Raw genomic sequence first — 14,856 nt, forward strand, 5'->3', positions numbered from 1 at the left:
TGTCTGCAGCTGTTTCTGTGTGTGTGTGTGTGTTTTGTATGACAAATGCATCCTTTCCTTCCTCAGAGCACGTATGACCGCTGTCCTCTTGAGCTGGTGCGCTGCATCAAACATATCCTCCACACGGAGCAGAGGCTGGTGCAGGAGGCCACCAATGTGAGTCTTACCCACACACAGAGTGTATAGAGCTGAAATGACTCACTATTCTAGAAGACAGAAAATCATATCAGTTGTATAAAATGCTTTGTTCTGTGATGTCGCACTCTGTCGAACGGGCCCCTGGCGGCCTTAACTATACTTCATCCTGCCGGAGCGCTGTCATCCAATTGGACAGCTCGCTCACCAGCCTCTCTCCCCATTGGCAGGCCATCGGGGGCGGCGGGGGTGGCGGGACCATGGACAGCCTGTCCCAGAGGCACCAGCAGATCAACCAGACGTTCGAGGAGCTGCGCGTGGCCACGCAGGAGACGGAGAACGAGCTGCGCAAGCTGCAGCACAACCAGGAGTATTTCATCATTCAGTACCAGGAGAACCTGCGCATCCAGGGTGAGACGCTGACTGCCAGTATTACAGCAGCGCTTCTCAATGCTTTCCTAGAGGGACTAACCCACTTGGGCACACTGTAGCAAAATGCTTCGCAACCAAAACAAGCATTTGTTGTTGGACAAGTTCAGGTAGTTCGTCCCCATTTCACTGTTTTCTTCCATGTTGTTCCTAATGAATGAACACGACCCAGATTCAACTAATCGACCGCGCCTCAGGGCCTTGATTAGCAGAATCATGTTGGTGGATCAGCCCTGTTAGAGCAAAAGCCTGCATACTCAGTATAGTAGCTCTGCAGGTGGGTGTATGTAATGGGGAAAATTAGATGTATTGACCCATGCCTCCATCACCTCCACTTCTCCCTCTCCTTTACTCCCTCCTCCTTCAACCCCCTTCTTCACTCCTCCACTCTTCTTCCTCCATTCCAACCCCCCCCCCCCCTCAACCCTCCACCTCCCCTTCCTTCCCCCCCTCCTCTTCCTTCTCCCCCTCCTTCACCCTCCCCCTCCTCTCTGTAGCCCAGTTGAGCAGTCTGTCGGCCGTGCCGGCGGAAGAGCGAGCCCAGAGGGAGACCAGCCTGCAGGCCAAGAGAGCCACCGTGGAGGCTTGGCTCACCAGGGAGGCCAACACACTGCAGAAATACAGACTGGTATGCTGAACATACACACACACTCATACACATACATACACACTGCAGAAACAGACATGCAGTTTATTAGGCTACAGATGAAAGAAGTTCTGATGGGGCCTCCCGAGTGGCGCAGTGGTCAGTGGTCTAAGGTACTGCATCGCAGTGCTAGAGGCGTCACTACAGACGCGGGTTCTATCCCGGGCTGTATCACAACCGGTCGTGATCGGGAGTCCCATAGGGCACAATTGGCCCAGCGTCGTCCGGGTTAGGGGAGAGTTTGGCCGGGGGGGCTTTACTTGGCTCATTGCGCTCTAGCGACTCCTTGTGGCGGGCCAGGACGCCTGCAAGCTGACCTCGGTCGTCAGTTGAACAATGTTTCCTCCGACACATTGGTGCGGCTGGCGTGGTTAAGCGGGCGTGGTTTGGCGGGTCATGTTTCGGAGGACACATGACTCGACCTTCGCCTCCCGAGCCCGTTGGGGAGTTGCAGCGATGGGACAAGATCAAAATTGGGGAGAAAAAGGGGGTACAATACAAAGGATGATAAAATAATAATAATAATAATAATCAGTTCTGATGAACTTCACAGGGTGGTTATGAGCTTGATGCTCCTTTCCAATAAATATCAAGGGTCTTATTCTGGTGACATGATGATCATTGTTTGACAAATTCTTGCTCTTATCCATAATAGTCTCATGTAGACTAGCCTACACCCACTGTATTTGCGAGCTGTTGGCTAGAGCACACGTGCCAAGACCAGAGAAGGCACATTTTCTATTTAACGCAACAGTTATTGTTCCAACTATCAGTAGAGTTGAAAATGCGATGGAAACACATTGAACTTTAGATTTTTATTCGGTACATGAAAATGTAAGCGAAAAAGTATGTTTTGTGTGCACTGTCATCTCGCACTGACTTCTTTAAATTCGCAACAAATCAGTTTGGTGGAAACACACCACTGGTGGGAAAATGAACATATTTTCTTTATGCAGATTCTAGAATATTCACATGAAAATCTGTCGCCAATTGGATGGAAACCTAGCTTGCATGTGTATCTCTCCATTTGTGTGTTTGCTTGTGATTTTCTGTGTGTGTATGTGTGTAGGACCTGGCGGAGAAGCACCAGAAGACTCTGGGCCAGCTGAGGAAGCAGCAGACGCTGATCCTGGACGAGGAGCTGATCCAGTGGAAGAGACGACAGCAGCTGGCTGGCAACGGGGGGCCCACTGAGGGGGGACTGGATGTCTTGCAGTCCTGGTCAGTCCCACCACACACAAACCCACTCCTAGCTGTCCATTGTAGTCGATGATGGCGATGCTCCTCTTGGGTTGCGGGGTGGGTTAGCGCTCCTGGTGCTGGTGTGCCACTTTGTCTCTCTCTCTCACTCTCTCTCGCTCGCTCTCTCCACTCTCCTTTACAAATGAAAACATAAACAGCTCTCCCCATCCCTCACTCTGATCCTGTTTTGGTGTGTGTGTGTGCATCTCTGCTTGTGTGTGTGTGTTCTTGGGTGCTTGTTCTTGTTTCGCTCTCCAGGTGTGAGAAGCTGGCGGACCTGATCTGGCAGAACCGGCAGCAGATCCGGCGGGCTGAACACCTGACCCAGCAGCTGCCTCTGCCTGGCCCAATGGAGGAGCTGCTCACCAAGCTCAACTCTGACATCACCGACATCATCTCCGCCCTCGTCACCAGGTAGGGCTGTGTGTGTGGGGGAGGTAGTGGGAGATGGGGGTGTGTGTGTGTTTGTTTGTCAGGTTATCCACAATAATGCAAAGAGTACAGGTTTGTTAATGTGCTGATCATGATGTGCTTCTGTACAAGTTTGCAGAACTGCATGCTCGGGCCAGTATAGCCCGATAGTTCTGTGTGCTTGTAATTGTTATAATTTGCCTCCAATTCCAGTCTAATGGCATCTTTGCACTGCTTTTGGAAATGGCGTTACATTGAGTTTAGCCCATGATGTGGAAATGTAATTGCCTTGCCAGTCAGAACATAGAGTATCTCAATCTGTTAGGGGTGTAACGGTTCACCAAAACCACGGTTCGGTACGCATTGCGGTTTTGGGGTCACGTTTCGGTACAACGGGAAAATTAAATGCCAACAGTTACTGTAGTTAATTTTTGTTTATTTAAGAAAATACAAAGTGTTGGTCCTGATTCTATATACACTGAACAAAAATATAAACGCAACATGCAACAATTTCAAAGATTTTACTTAGTTACAGTTCATATAAAGAAATGAGTCGATTTAAATAAATTCATTAGACCCTAATCTATGGATTTCACATGACTGGGAATACAGATATACATCTGTTGGTCACATATACCTTATTTTTTTTAAAGGTAGGGACGTGGATCAGAAAACCAGTCAGTTTCTGGTGTAACCACCATTTGCCTCGCACATCTCCTTCGCATAGAGTTGATCAAACTGTTGATTGTGGACTGTGGAATGTTGTCCCACTCCTCTTCAATGGCTGTGCGAAGTTGCTGGATATTGGCAGAAACTGGAACACGCTGTCGTACAGAGCATCCCAAACATGCTCAATGGGTGACATGTCTGGTGAGTATGTTGGCCATGGAAGAACTGTGACATTTTCAGCTTCCAGGAATTGTGTACAGGTCCTTTCGACATGGGGCCGTGCATTATGCTGAAACATGAGGTGATTGCGGCGGATGAATGGTACGACAATGGGCCTCAGGATCTCGTCATTCAAATTGCCATCGATAATATGCAATTGTGTTCGTTGTCCGTAGCTTATGAATGCCCATACCATAACCCCATCGCCACCATGGGGCACTCTGTTCACAACGTTGATATCAGCAAACCGCTCGCCCACATGACGCCATACATGCTATGCTGTCTGCCATCTGCCCGGTACAGTTGAAACGGGGATTAATCTATGAAGAGCACACTTCTCCAGCGTGCCAGTGGCTATTGAAGGTGAGCATTTGCCCACTGAAGTCGGTTACGATGCCGAACTGCAGTCAGGTCAAGACCCTGGTGAGGACGGCGAGCACGCAGATGAGAAGGTTTCTGACAGTTTGTGGAGAAATTCTTCAGTTGTACAAACCCACAGTTTCATCAGCTGTTCGGGTGGCTGGTCTCAGACAATCCCGCAGGTGAAGAAGCCGGATGTTGAGGTCCTGGGCTGGTGTGGTTACACGTGGTGTGTGGTTGTGAGGCCGGTTGGACGTACAGCCAAATGTTCTAAAACGACGACGAAGGCTGCTTATGGTAGAGAAATTAACATTACATTCTCTGGCAACAGCTCTGGCGGACATTCCTGCAGGCAGCATGCCAATTGCGGCATTATGTGTGACAAAACTGCACATTTTAGAGTGGCCTTTTTTTGTCCCCAGCACAAGGTGCACCTGTGTAATTATCATGCTGTTTAACTAGCTTCTTGATAAGCCACACCTGTCAGGTGGATGGATTATCTTGGCAAATGAGAAATGCTCACTAACAGGGGGATGTAAACACATTTCTGGAATCTTCTATTTCAGCTCATGAAACATGGGACCTACACTTTACATGTTGAGTTTATATTTTTGTTCAGTATGTGATCATGAGTCATATAATGCATGATAAGAGCACAATCAGGAATACGAACACTTTGTATTTTCTTAAATGAACAACACAAAAATAAAGTGCAATATGGGTGTGAAATCAAAATGTAAACATGGCTGACATTGCATAGGCCTATGCTATAATGTTCTCTTACAAAGAGAAAAATATGTGCACTTGTGTGACTCATAAAGGGGGTGTGTCTGTAGCACGTACTTCTCATTTCACACTCTGGGGTAATGTGATGGGCTGTCACTGTTAAGTAGCCCTGGAGGTCCATCCATCTGCAATAAGCATAACACAGGGTGCATTGGCCAATTCATTGACAACTTCGGCTTTAGCTTGCTTATATAGAGCGGGTACTGCATGTTTGCTGAAATCAGTGCGAAAGGGCGAAGTTCGTAACGTGGCTCGAGCGCTTTCACGAGGTGCTGAAACCCCCTATTCTTCTAAACCACAGAGAATGGGCGCATATCCGCAGCTATAAACATACCTATCGCTCTTTTAATTTCTTTGGTCCGATCAGAATCGGCTGCGAAGGGCTGCTTGAATGCAGAAGGGAAATTAAGTAATCCTTTTTTTTGCCTTTCCATCTTGCTATGGCGGTAGGAGTACTGGGGTGTAGGCTCTAGTTGTTTTAACAGAATAGCCAGAATATTTTGATTTGTTTTAACACTTTTTTTGGTTACTACATGATTCCATATGTGTTATTTCATAGTTTTGATGTCTTCACTATTATTCTACAATGTAGAAAATAGTAAAAATAAAGAAAAACCCTTGAATGAGTAGGTGTCCAAACTTTTGACTGGTACTGTATACAGTCGTGGTCAAAAGATTTGAGAATGACACAAATACTAATTTTCACAAAGTCTGCTGCCTCAGTTTTGATGATGGCTATTTGCATATACTCCATAATATCATGAAGAGTGATCAGATGATTTGCAATTATTTGCAAAGTCCCTCTTTGCCATGAAAATGAACTTATTCCCCAAAAAACATTTCCACTGCATTTCAGCCCTGCCACAAAAGGACCAGCTGCCATCACGTCAGTGATTCTCTCGTTAACACAGGTGAGAGTGTTGATGAGGACAAGGTTGGAGATCACTCTGTCATGCTGATTGAGTTAGAATAGCAGACTGGAAGCTTTTAAAGGAGGGTGGTCCTTGAAATCATTGTTCTTCCTCTGTTAACCATGGTTACCTGCAAGGAAACACGTTCTGTCATCATTGCTTTGCATAAAAAGGGCTTCACAGGCAAGGATATTGCTGCTAGTAAGATTGCACCTAAATCAACCATTTATCGGATCATCAAGAACTTCAAGGAGAGAGGGCGCCCAAGAAAGTCCAGCAAGCGCCAGGACCGTCTCCTAAAGTTGATTGAGCTGCGGGATCGGGGCACCACCAGTGCAGAGCTTGCTCAGGAATGGCAGCAGGCAGGTGTGAGTGCATCTGCACGCACAGTGAGGCGAAGACTTTTGGAGGATGGCCTGGTGTCAAGAAGGGCAGCAAAAAAAACACTTCTCTCCAGGAAAAACATCAGGGACAGATGCATCTGCAAAAGGTACAGGGATTGGACTGTGGAGGACTGGGGTTAAGTCATTTTCTCTGATGAATCCCCTTTCCGATTGTTTGGGGCATCCGGAAAACACCTTGTCCGGAGAAGACAAGGTGAGCGCTACCATCAGTCCTGTGTCATGCCAACAGTAAAGCATCCTGAGACCATTCATGTGTGGGGTTGCTTCTCAGCCAAGGGAGTGGGCTCACTCACAATTTTGCCTAAGAACAACTTCTCCTAACCATCCAAGAACAGTTAGACGACCAATGCCTTTTCAGCATGATGGAGCACCTTGTCATAAGACAAAAGTGATAACTAAGTGGCTCCGGGAACAGAACATCGAACTTTTGGGGCCATGGCCAGGAAACTCCCCAGACCTTAATCCCATTGAGAACTTGTGGTCGATCCTCAAGAGGCGGGTGGACAAACAAAAACCCACAAATTCTGACAAACTCCAAGCATTGATTATGCAAGAATGGGCTGCCATCAGTCAGGATGTGGCCCAGAAGTTAATTGACAGCATGCCAGGGCGGATTGCAGAGATCTTGAAAAAGAAGGGTCAACACTGCAAATATTGACTCTTTGCATAAACTTAATGTAATTGTCAATAAAAGCCTTTGACACTTATGGAATGCTTGTAATTATACTTCAGTATACCATAGTAACATCTGACAACAATATCTCATAACACTGACGCAGCGAACTTTGTGAAGACCAATACTTGTGTCATTCTCAAAACTTTTGACCACGACTGTACATACATACAAAGCCTTCGGAAAGTATTCAGACCCCTTGACTTTTTCCAAATTTTGTTACGTTACAGCCTTATTCTAAAATGGATTAAATCGTTTTTTTCCCTCATCAATTTACACAATACCCCATAATGACAAAGCAAAAATAGGTTTTAGAAATGTTTGCAAATGTATTACAAATAAACTGAAATATCAAATGTACATACGTATTCAGACCCTTTTACTCAGTACTTTGTTGAAGCACCTTTGGCTGCGATTACAGCCTCAAGTCTTTTTGGGTATGACGCTATAAGCTTGGCGCACATGTATTTGGGGAGTTTCTCCCATTCTTCTCTGCAGATCCTCTCAAGCTCTGTCAGGTTGCTGCACAGCTATTTTCTGGTCTCTCCAGAGATGTTCGATCGGGTTCAAGTCCGGGCTCTGGCTGGGCCACTCAAGGACATTCAGTGACTTGTCCCAAAGCCTGCATTGTCTTGGCTGTGTTCTTAGGGTCGTTGTCCTGTTGGAAGGTGAACCTTTTGCCCCAGTCTGTGGTCCTGAGCGCTCTGGAGCAGGTTTTCATCAAGGATCTTACTGTACTTTGCTCCATTCATCTTTCCCTCGATCCTGACTAGTCTCCCAGTCCCTGCTGCTGAAAAACGCCGCCACAAATGCTTCACTGTAGGGATGGTGCCAGGTTTCCTCCAGACGTGATGCTTGGCAATTAGGCCAAAGAGTTCAATCTGGATTTCATAAGACCAGAGCATCTTGTTTCTCATGGTCTGAGAGTCTTTAGGTGCCTTTTGGCAAACTCTGTGTGTGCTGTCATGTGACTTTTACTGAGTAGTGGCTTCCGTCTGGCAACTCTACCATAAAGGCCTGATTTGGTGGAGTGCTGCAGAGATGGTTGTCCTTCTGGAAGTTTCTCCCATCTCAACGGAGGAACTCTGGAGCTCTGTCAGAGTGACCATCAGGTTCTTGGTCATCTCCCTGACCAAGGCCCTTCTCGCCCGATTGCTCAGTTTGACTTTGCGGCCAGCTCTAGGAAGAGCCTTGGTGGTTCCAAACTTCTTCCATTTAAGAATGATGGAGGACACTGTGTTTTGGGGGACCTTCAATGCTGCATAATTTTTTTGGTACCCTTCCCCAGATCTGTGCCTCGACACAATCCGGTCTCGGAGCGCTACGGACAATTCCTTCGACCTCTTGGCTTGGTTTTTGCTCTTACATGCACTGTCAACTGTTGGACCTTTGTGTATACAGGTGTGCTTTTCCAAATCATGTCCAGTCAATTAAATTTACCACAGGTGGACTCCAATCAAGTTGTAGAAACATCTCAAGGATGATCAATGGAAACAGGATGTACCTGAGCTCAATTTCGAGTCTCATAGCAAAGGGTACGAATACTTATGTAAATAAGGTATTTCAGTTAATTTTTAATATATTTGCTAAAATTTCTAAAAAGTTGTTTTCCGCTTTGTCATGATGGGGTATTGTGTGTAGATTGAGGATTTTTATTTCTGTAATCAATTTTAGAATAAGGCAGTAACATAACAATGTGGAAAACGTCAAGGGGTCTGAATACTTTCCGAAGGCACTGTATGTGTGTATATATTATTTATGTATTCATTCAGGTTCACAGTGCGGAACAAACTGAGGTCCCCATACCAATTGCTTTGATACGAATACGTGTACCGTTACACCGCTACAATCTGTAGATAATGTCCTTTTCTCTTCTATGTATGCAGCCTCTAATCATTTAAATACAGTATTTACCCACTTTCTCTCTCTTTTTTTCTACCCAACCATCTTTCCTTCTTTCCTCCCTTGCTACATCCATCCCTCCACCCATTAACCTCTCCCCCGCCCTCCCTCCCTCGTCCCCTCCTCCCTCAATCCCTCCCTCCCCTATCAGTACGTTTATAATCGAGAAGCAGCCGCCCCAGGTGCTGAAGACCCAGACTAAGTTTGCGGCTACTGTGCGCCTACTGGTGGGCGGGAAGCTCAACGTGCACATGAACCCCCCGCAGGTCAAGGCAGTCATCGTCAGCGAGCAGCAGGCCAAGGCCCTGCTCAAGAATGAGAGCACCCGCAAGTGAGACACCACACACACCCTCTGACACACACACAGGGCCGTAGTCAGGGTGTGAGTTTTGGTGAGGTCCGGATAGGGGGTATTTTGATATAGGGGTGGGTAGAAATGTTTGCAGTTTTAAAGCTTATTTCCTGCAATTTTACACATTTTGCCATGACTTATGCCATGTTAATATATCTGAGTGAGAGTGACTAACAAAATCATGCCCGGTCTGTAATTCATCCATGATTACTACAAGTGTAGATAGCTGGCTAGCTAGACGACCTAGACTAATTTACCAATCCATTTTATTTATTTTTACTGACATGGGCTAATTGGGTGACTGTCAATGATTTGTTTAGACTGGAGCAGCAATGGATAGCTGCTGTTTTACGGTTTCCTGACCAATTCTGTTATTGATGTTTTTGCACTGATCGTAACTTTTTTTGTACATAATGTTTCCGCCATCGTTTACTATCACCGGAAAGAGCTTCTGGACATCATAACAGCGACCACTAACCTCAATTTGGATCACAGGAGGTTGGATTATAATCGCACACGTTAAAATCCACTTCAATCAGTGTAGACCGGTTAAAGAATGATTTTTAAGCTTTGAGACATGGATTGTGTATGTGCCATTCAGAGGGTGAATAGGCAAGACAAAATATTTAAGTGCCTTTGAACTGGGTATAGTAGTAGGTGCCAGGCACACTGGTTTGAGTGTGTTAAGAACTGCAACGCTGCTGGGTTTTTCACACTCAACAGTTTCCCGTGTGTATCAAGAATGGTCCACCACCCAAAGGACATCCATCCAACTTGACACAACTGTGAGAAGCATTGGAGTCAACATGGGCCAGCATTCCTTTGGAACACTTTTGACACCTTGTTGAGGACATGCCCCGACGAATTGAGGCTGTTCTGAGGGCAAAGGGGGTGCAAATCAATATTAGGAATGTGTTCCTAATGTTTTGTACACTCAGTGTATTTTACTGTAATAGAGGAGAACTTAACCTTTGTAATGATACCCTTTTTACGTCTCAACTCCCAAAATTTAGATCAGAGCAGACCCTACTAAGACGGGTTTATCAATTAACCTGATTGTGGACAATTTATGCTCAGTTTCTGTCGCATGCAGTATTGCGGTACCGCTAGCAGAATTTTTGCCACAGACTTATGTGCTAGCTGTTCAAACAGTTGGAGACGGACAGGAGGGTGTATTCATAACAGTTCAACTATTCTACATTGTTAGCAAGCAAATAGATCCAAGTTGGCTACACATTAAATATAAAGATTAGCTGGCTACTCACTTCACTGGGCTTGTGCTTGAGAGATTATTTGAGACCTGTGATAACTTTCTATAATGCTACCAGAAGTTGGACATTATTAGTGGATGTGCATTGTGCATGGATGGTTCTGGTACATTTTTTTGCAAAAAGGGCATTTTCATAGACAGACTTAGAAGCCAGATCAGTGATTATTGCAAAAAAATTAGGTTAAACTATTTTGATTAAATTATTAACTTATTAGTGGGTCTTATGGTTAAAGGATTATATTTACTCTAGGTATAATTTTACAAGTCCTGAATTAATGAATTATTCCTGAATGTTTGAAATGCAGTGTATTGACCATTTTTAATTGTCCAACAAATACAGCTGGTGCACCATCTCTAATATTAAGGAAGTCTCGAGTTAGAAAAACCTCATGATAAGCTGTAGACCATAGAGACCAAGAGTTTTCATCTATATCTTACGTAGCTGTCTATGTACCACCACAAACCGATGCTGGCACTAAGACCACACTCAACAAGCTGTATAGGGCCTGAAGCAAACAGGAAAATGCTCATCCAGATGCGCCACACCTAGTGGCAGGTGATTTTAATGAAGGGAAACTGAAATCCGTCAAACCTAATTTCTTCCAGCATGTCACCTGTGCAACTAGAGGATACAAAAGTAAATATCACCTTTACTCATTATGTGGAGCTGCTGGACTAATGGCAAGTCAGTCTGTTTGGCTTGTCTAGGTAGTTAGCTAGCTGGCTATGCGATCATTTTAATGATTCATCAATACAGCACTTTTGTTCCCCACCTGCCCTGGTTGGATGAACAATGTGGACTGCGGTGTGAGAGGTTGAGAGATGCCCTCTACTGTAGTTTCCTGACTACTGCCGAAGTGTGGGGGTCTTTCTGGCGCTTATAGCTACCGAAGCATCACCAAGATGTCCACTACTGAAGGGTAGCACCCTATCCAGCCTACCTACAGAAGAGGAGGAGGAGTCAACAAACAAGGTGCCAGATGAAGAGCTACGACCCTGTCTAATAACTAATTGATGCTGCTCCCTTTCTGTGCCATTGATGCTCCTTCTGCTTAAGCTACTGCCCAGCCTTTCTGAATTGCCTTGCTGAACAACACGTTATCATCTGAAGCTGTGGAAGACCATGGCACAAGACCTGCCAGATCTCTACATTTGTTTTGTTTGTTTTTACAGCGTCTTTGAGTTTCTCTTTGTAATGAAAAGCGCTATGTAAAATGTATTATTATTACCCCACACACACAATCGCATACAAAGTTCTCCCTCGCCTTCCATTTGGGAAATCTGACCATAACTCTATCCTCCTGATTCCTGCTTACAAGCAAAAACTCAAACAGGAAGTACCAGTGACACACTCAATACGGAAGTGGTCCGATGAGGCAGATGCTAAGCTACAGGACTGTTTCGCTAGCACGGACTGGAATATGTTCTGGGATTCATCCGATGGAATTGAGGAGTTTACCACATCAGGCACCGGCATCATTAAGTAAGTGCATTGATGACGTCGTCACCACAGTGACCTTACGCACATATCCCAACCAGAAGCCAGGGATTACAGGCAACAGACCCACTGAGCTAAAGGCTAGAGTTACTGCTTTCAAGGAGCGGGACACTAATCCGGACGCTTGTATGAAATCCTGATTCGACCTCTGAGCCATCAAACAGGCAAAGCATCACAACAGGACTAAGATCAAATCCTACTACGCTGGCTCTGACGCTCGTCAGATATAGCAGGGCTTGCAAACTACGAAGGGAAACGCAGCCCGAGCTGTCCAGTGACGCGAGCCTACCAGACGAGCTAAATGCCTCGTTTCGAGGCAAGCAACACCCAACCATGCATGAGAGCACCAGCTGTTCCAGATGACTGTGTGATCACTGTCTCCGTAGCTGATGTGAGTAAGACCTTTAAATAGGTTAACATTTACAAGGTCGCAGGGCTAGGCGGATTACCAGGACGCGTACTCTGAACATGCGCTGGCCAGCTGGCAAGTGTCTTCACTGACATTTTCAACCTTTCCCTGACCCAGTCTGTAATACCTACATGTTTCAAGCAGACCACCATAGTCCCTATGCCCAAGAACGCCAAGGTAACCTGTCTACATGACTATTGCCCCGTAGCACATGTAGCCATGAAATGCTTTGAAAGGCTGGTTCATGGCTCACATCAATGCCATTATCCCAGACACCCTGGACCCACTCCAATTCGCATACCGCCCCAACAGATCCACAGATGACGCAATCTCTCTTGCACTTCACACTGCCCTCTCCCACCTTGACAAGAGGAACACCAATGTGAGAATACTGTTAATTGACTACAACTTAGTGTTCAACACCTTACTGCCCTCCAAGCTCATCACTAAGCTAAGGACCCTGGGACTGAACACCTCCCTCTGCAACTGGATCCTTGACTTCCTGACAGGCTGCCCCCAGGTGGTGAGGGTAGGCAACAACACATCCGCCACGCTGACCCTCAACACGGAGGCGCCTCAGGGGTGCATGCTTAATCCCCTCCTGCACCAGGGGTGCCAGGATAACTACCTCTCCCTTATCAGCAAGTCAAAGGAGCTGATCGTGGACTACAGGAAACGGAGGGCCGAGCTCACCCCCATTCACATCGATGGGGCTGTAGTGGCGCGGGTCGAGAGCTTCATGTTCCTCGGTGTCCACATCACTAAGGATCTATCATTGTCCACACACACCAACACAGTCGTGAAGAGGGCACGACAACGCCTCTTACCCCTTAGGAGGCTGAAAAGATTTGGCATGGGCCCTCAGATCCTCAAAGTTCTACAGCTGCACCATTGAGAGCATCTTGACTGGCTTAATCACCGCTTGGTATGGCAACTACTTGGCATCTGACCGCAAGGCGCTACAGAGGGTATATCAGGCGAAAGGCCCTAAAAATGGTCAGACTCCAGCCACCCAAGTCATAGACTGTTCTCTCTGCTACCGCACGGCAAGTCTGGAACCAACAGGACCCTGAACAGTTTCTATCCCCAAGCCCTAAAACTACTAAATAGTTAGTCCGGGTAGCTATTTACTTAACTATTTAACTATCTGCATTGACCATTTTGGCTCTTACTTTTTTGACTCCTCACATATGCTGCTACTTCTGTTTATTTTCTATCCTGTTGCCTAGTCACTGTATTCATTTTACATTTACATTTTAGTCATTTAGCAGACGCTCTTATCCAGAGTGACTTACAGGAGCAATTAGGGTTAAGTGCCTTGCTCAAGGGCACATCGACAGATTTTTCACCTAGTCGGCTCGGGGATTAGAACCAGCGACCTTTCGGTTACTGGCACAACGCTCTTAACCACTAAGCTACCTGCCGCCCCATATTCCTAGTTATATCTACCTCAATTACCTCGTACCCCTGCACATCGACTTGGTACTCGTACCCCGTGTGTATATAGCCTAGTTATACTTTTTCTGCATTGTCAGGAAGCATTTCACTGTTACATGCTGACCACACTGCTCGCTCGCATCTTGATTTTTGTCCACCCACAACAGACGCGATCAGGACACGCAGGTTGAAATATCAAGAAGAACTCTGAACCAACTATATTAATTTGGGGACGGGTCGAAAAGCATTAAACATTTATGGCAATTTAGCTAGCTAGCTTGCTGTTGCTAGCTAATTTGTCCTAGGATATAAACATTGGGGTGTTATTTTACCTGAAATGCATAAGGTCCTCTACTCCAACAATTAATACACAGATAAAAGGGTAAACCGAGTTTGTTTCTAGTAATCTCTCCTTCAGGCGGCTTCTTCTTCTTCTTTGGACTTTATATGGCGGTTGGCAACCAACTTTAAGGTGCATTACCACCACCAACTGGACTGGAGTGTGGACCTCAGTTCATCTTTCAATCACCCACGTGGGAATATGCTCCTAAAAACCAATGAGGAGATGGGAGAGGCGGGACTTGCAGTGCGTCAAGCGTCACAAAAAACAAATTCTATTTTAGCACCGGGCAATGCAGACGCGCAAGCAGTGTGGGTGCAATGATTGAATAACATGTATGTGTACATTTATTTTGCAGCGCATGCGGGCGGTGTGGACAGCATGTTAGTCTACACCTGTTGTTTACGAATGTGACACATAAGATTTGATATATAACGAGGAAAACTGCTGAAGCACAACCAAGTTTCGAAATTACACCTTGTGTATTCTAGTATTCAAACTCTCAACAGTAAGTTCAAACCCAGACTGAGTTCAACAACAAAAAATGTTTTTTTTAGGAACAAATTAGATGTCCGTTCCACGGTGCCCTCATAGTTGGTTACGGCCCTACACACACGCATACACACACACACACACACACACACACACAGAAAATAATGTGAAACTTCTACTCAATACAATTCTAGGGCCACTACTATCACCCACAACCAAAAGTTGACCAAAAATATACACATTTGTACTTACACAAATGCACGCGTGTACA

The 14,856-nt window shown here is 45.7% G+C and overlaps 1 protein-coding gene across 2 annotated transcripts in view; it reads left to right on the forward strand.

Moving 5' to 3' along the window:
* The window catches only part of LOC311136000 (signal transducer and activator of transcription 5B-like), a 37,600-nt gene that overhangs the window by 4,377 nt on the left and 18,367 nt on the right, over positions 1–14,856 (forward strand). For both annotated transcript variants that reach the window (XM_084170053.1, XM_084170052.1), the window contains exons 4-9: positions 67–156; positions 366–546; positions 1,062–1,192; positions 2,280–2,431; positions 2,711–2,866; positions 8,939–9,118. In XM_084170053.1, the coding sequence (XP_084026179.1) occupies positions 67–156; positions 366–546; positions 1,062–1,192; positions 2,280–2,431; positions 2,711–2,866; positions 8,939–9,118 (890 nt within the window). The remainder of the gene's footprint in view (positions 1–66; positions 157–365; positions 547–1,061; positions 1,193–2,279; positions 2,432–2,710; positions 2,867–8,938; positions 9,119–14,856) is intronic.

Source organism: Coregonus lavaretus (assembly GCF_964263955.1).
Source record: "Coregonus lavaretus genome assembly, chromosome: 1".
NCBI classification, from domain to species: domain Eukaryota; kingdom Metazoa; phylum Chordata; class Actinopteri; order Salmoniformes; family Salmonidae; genus Coregonus; species Coregonus lavaretus.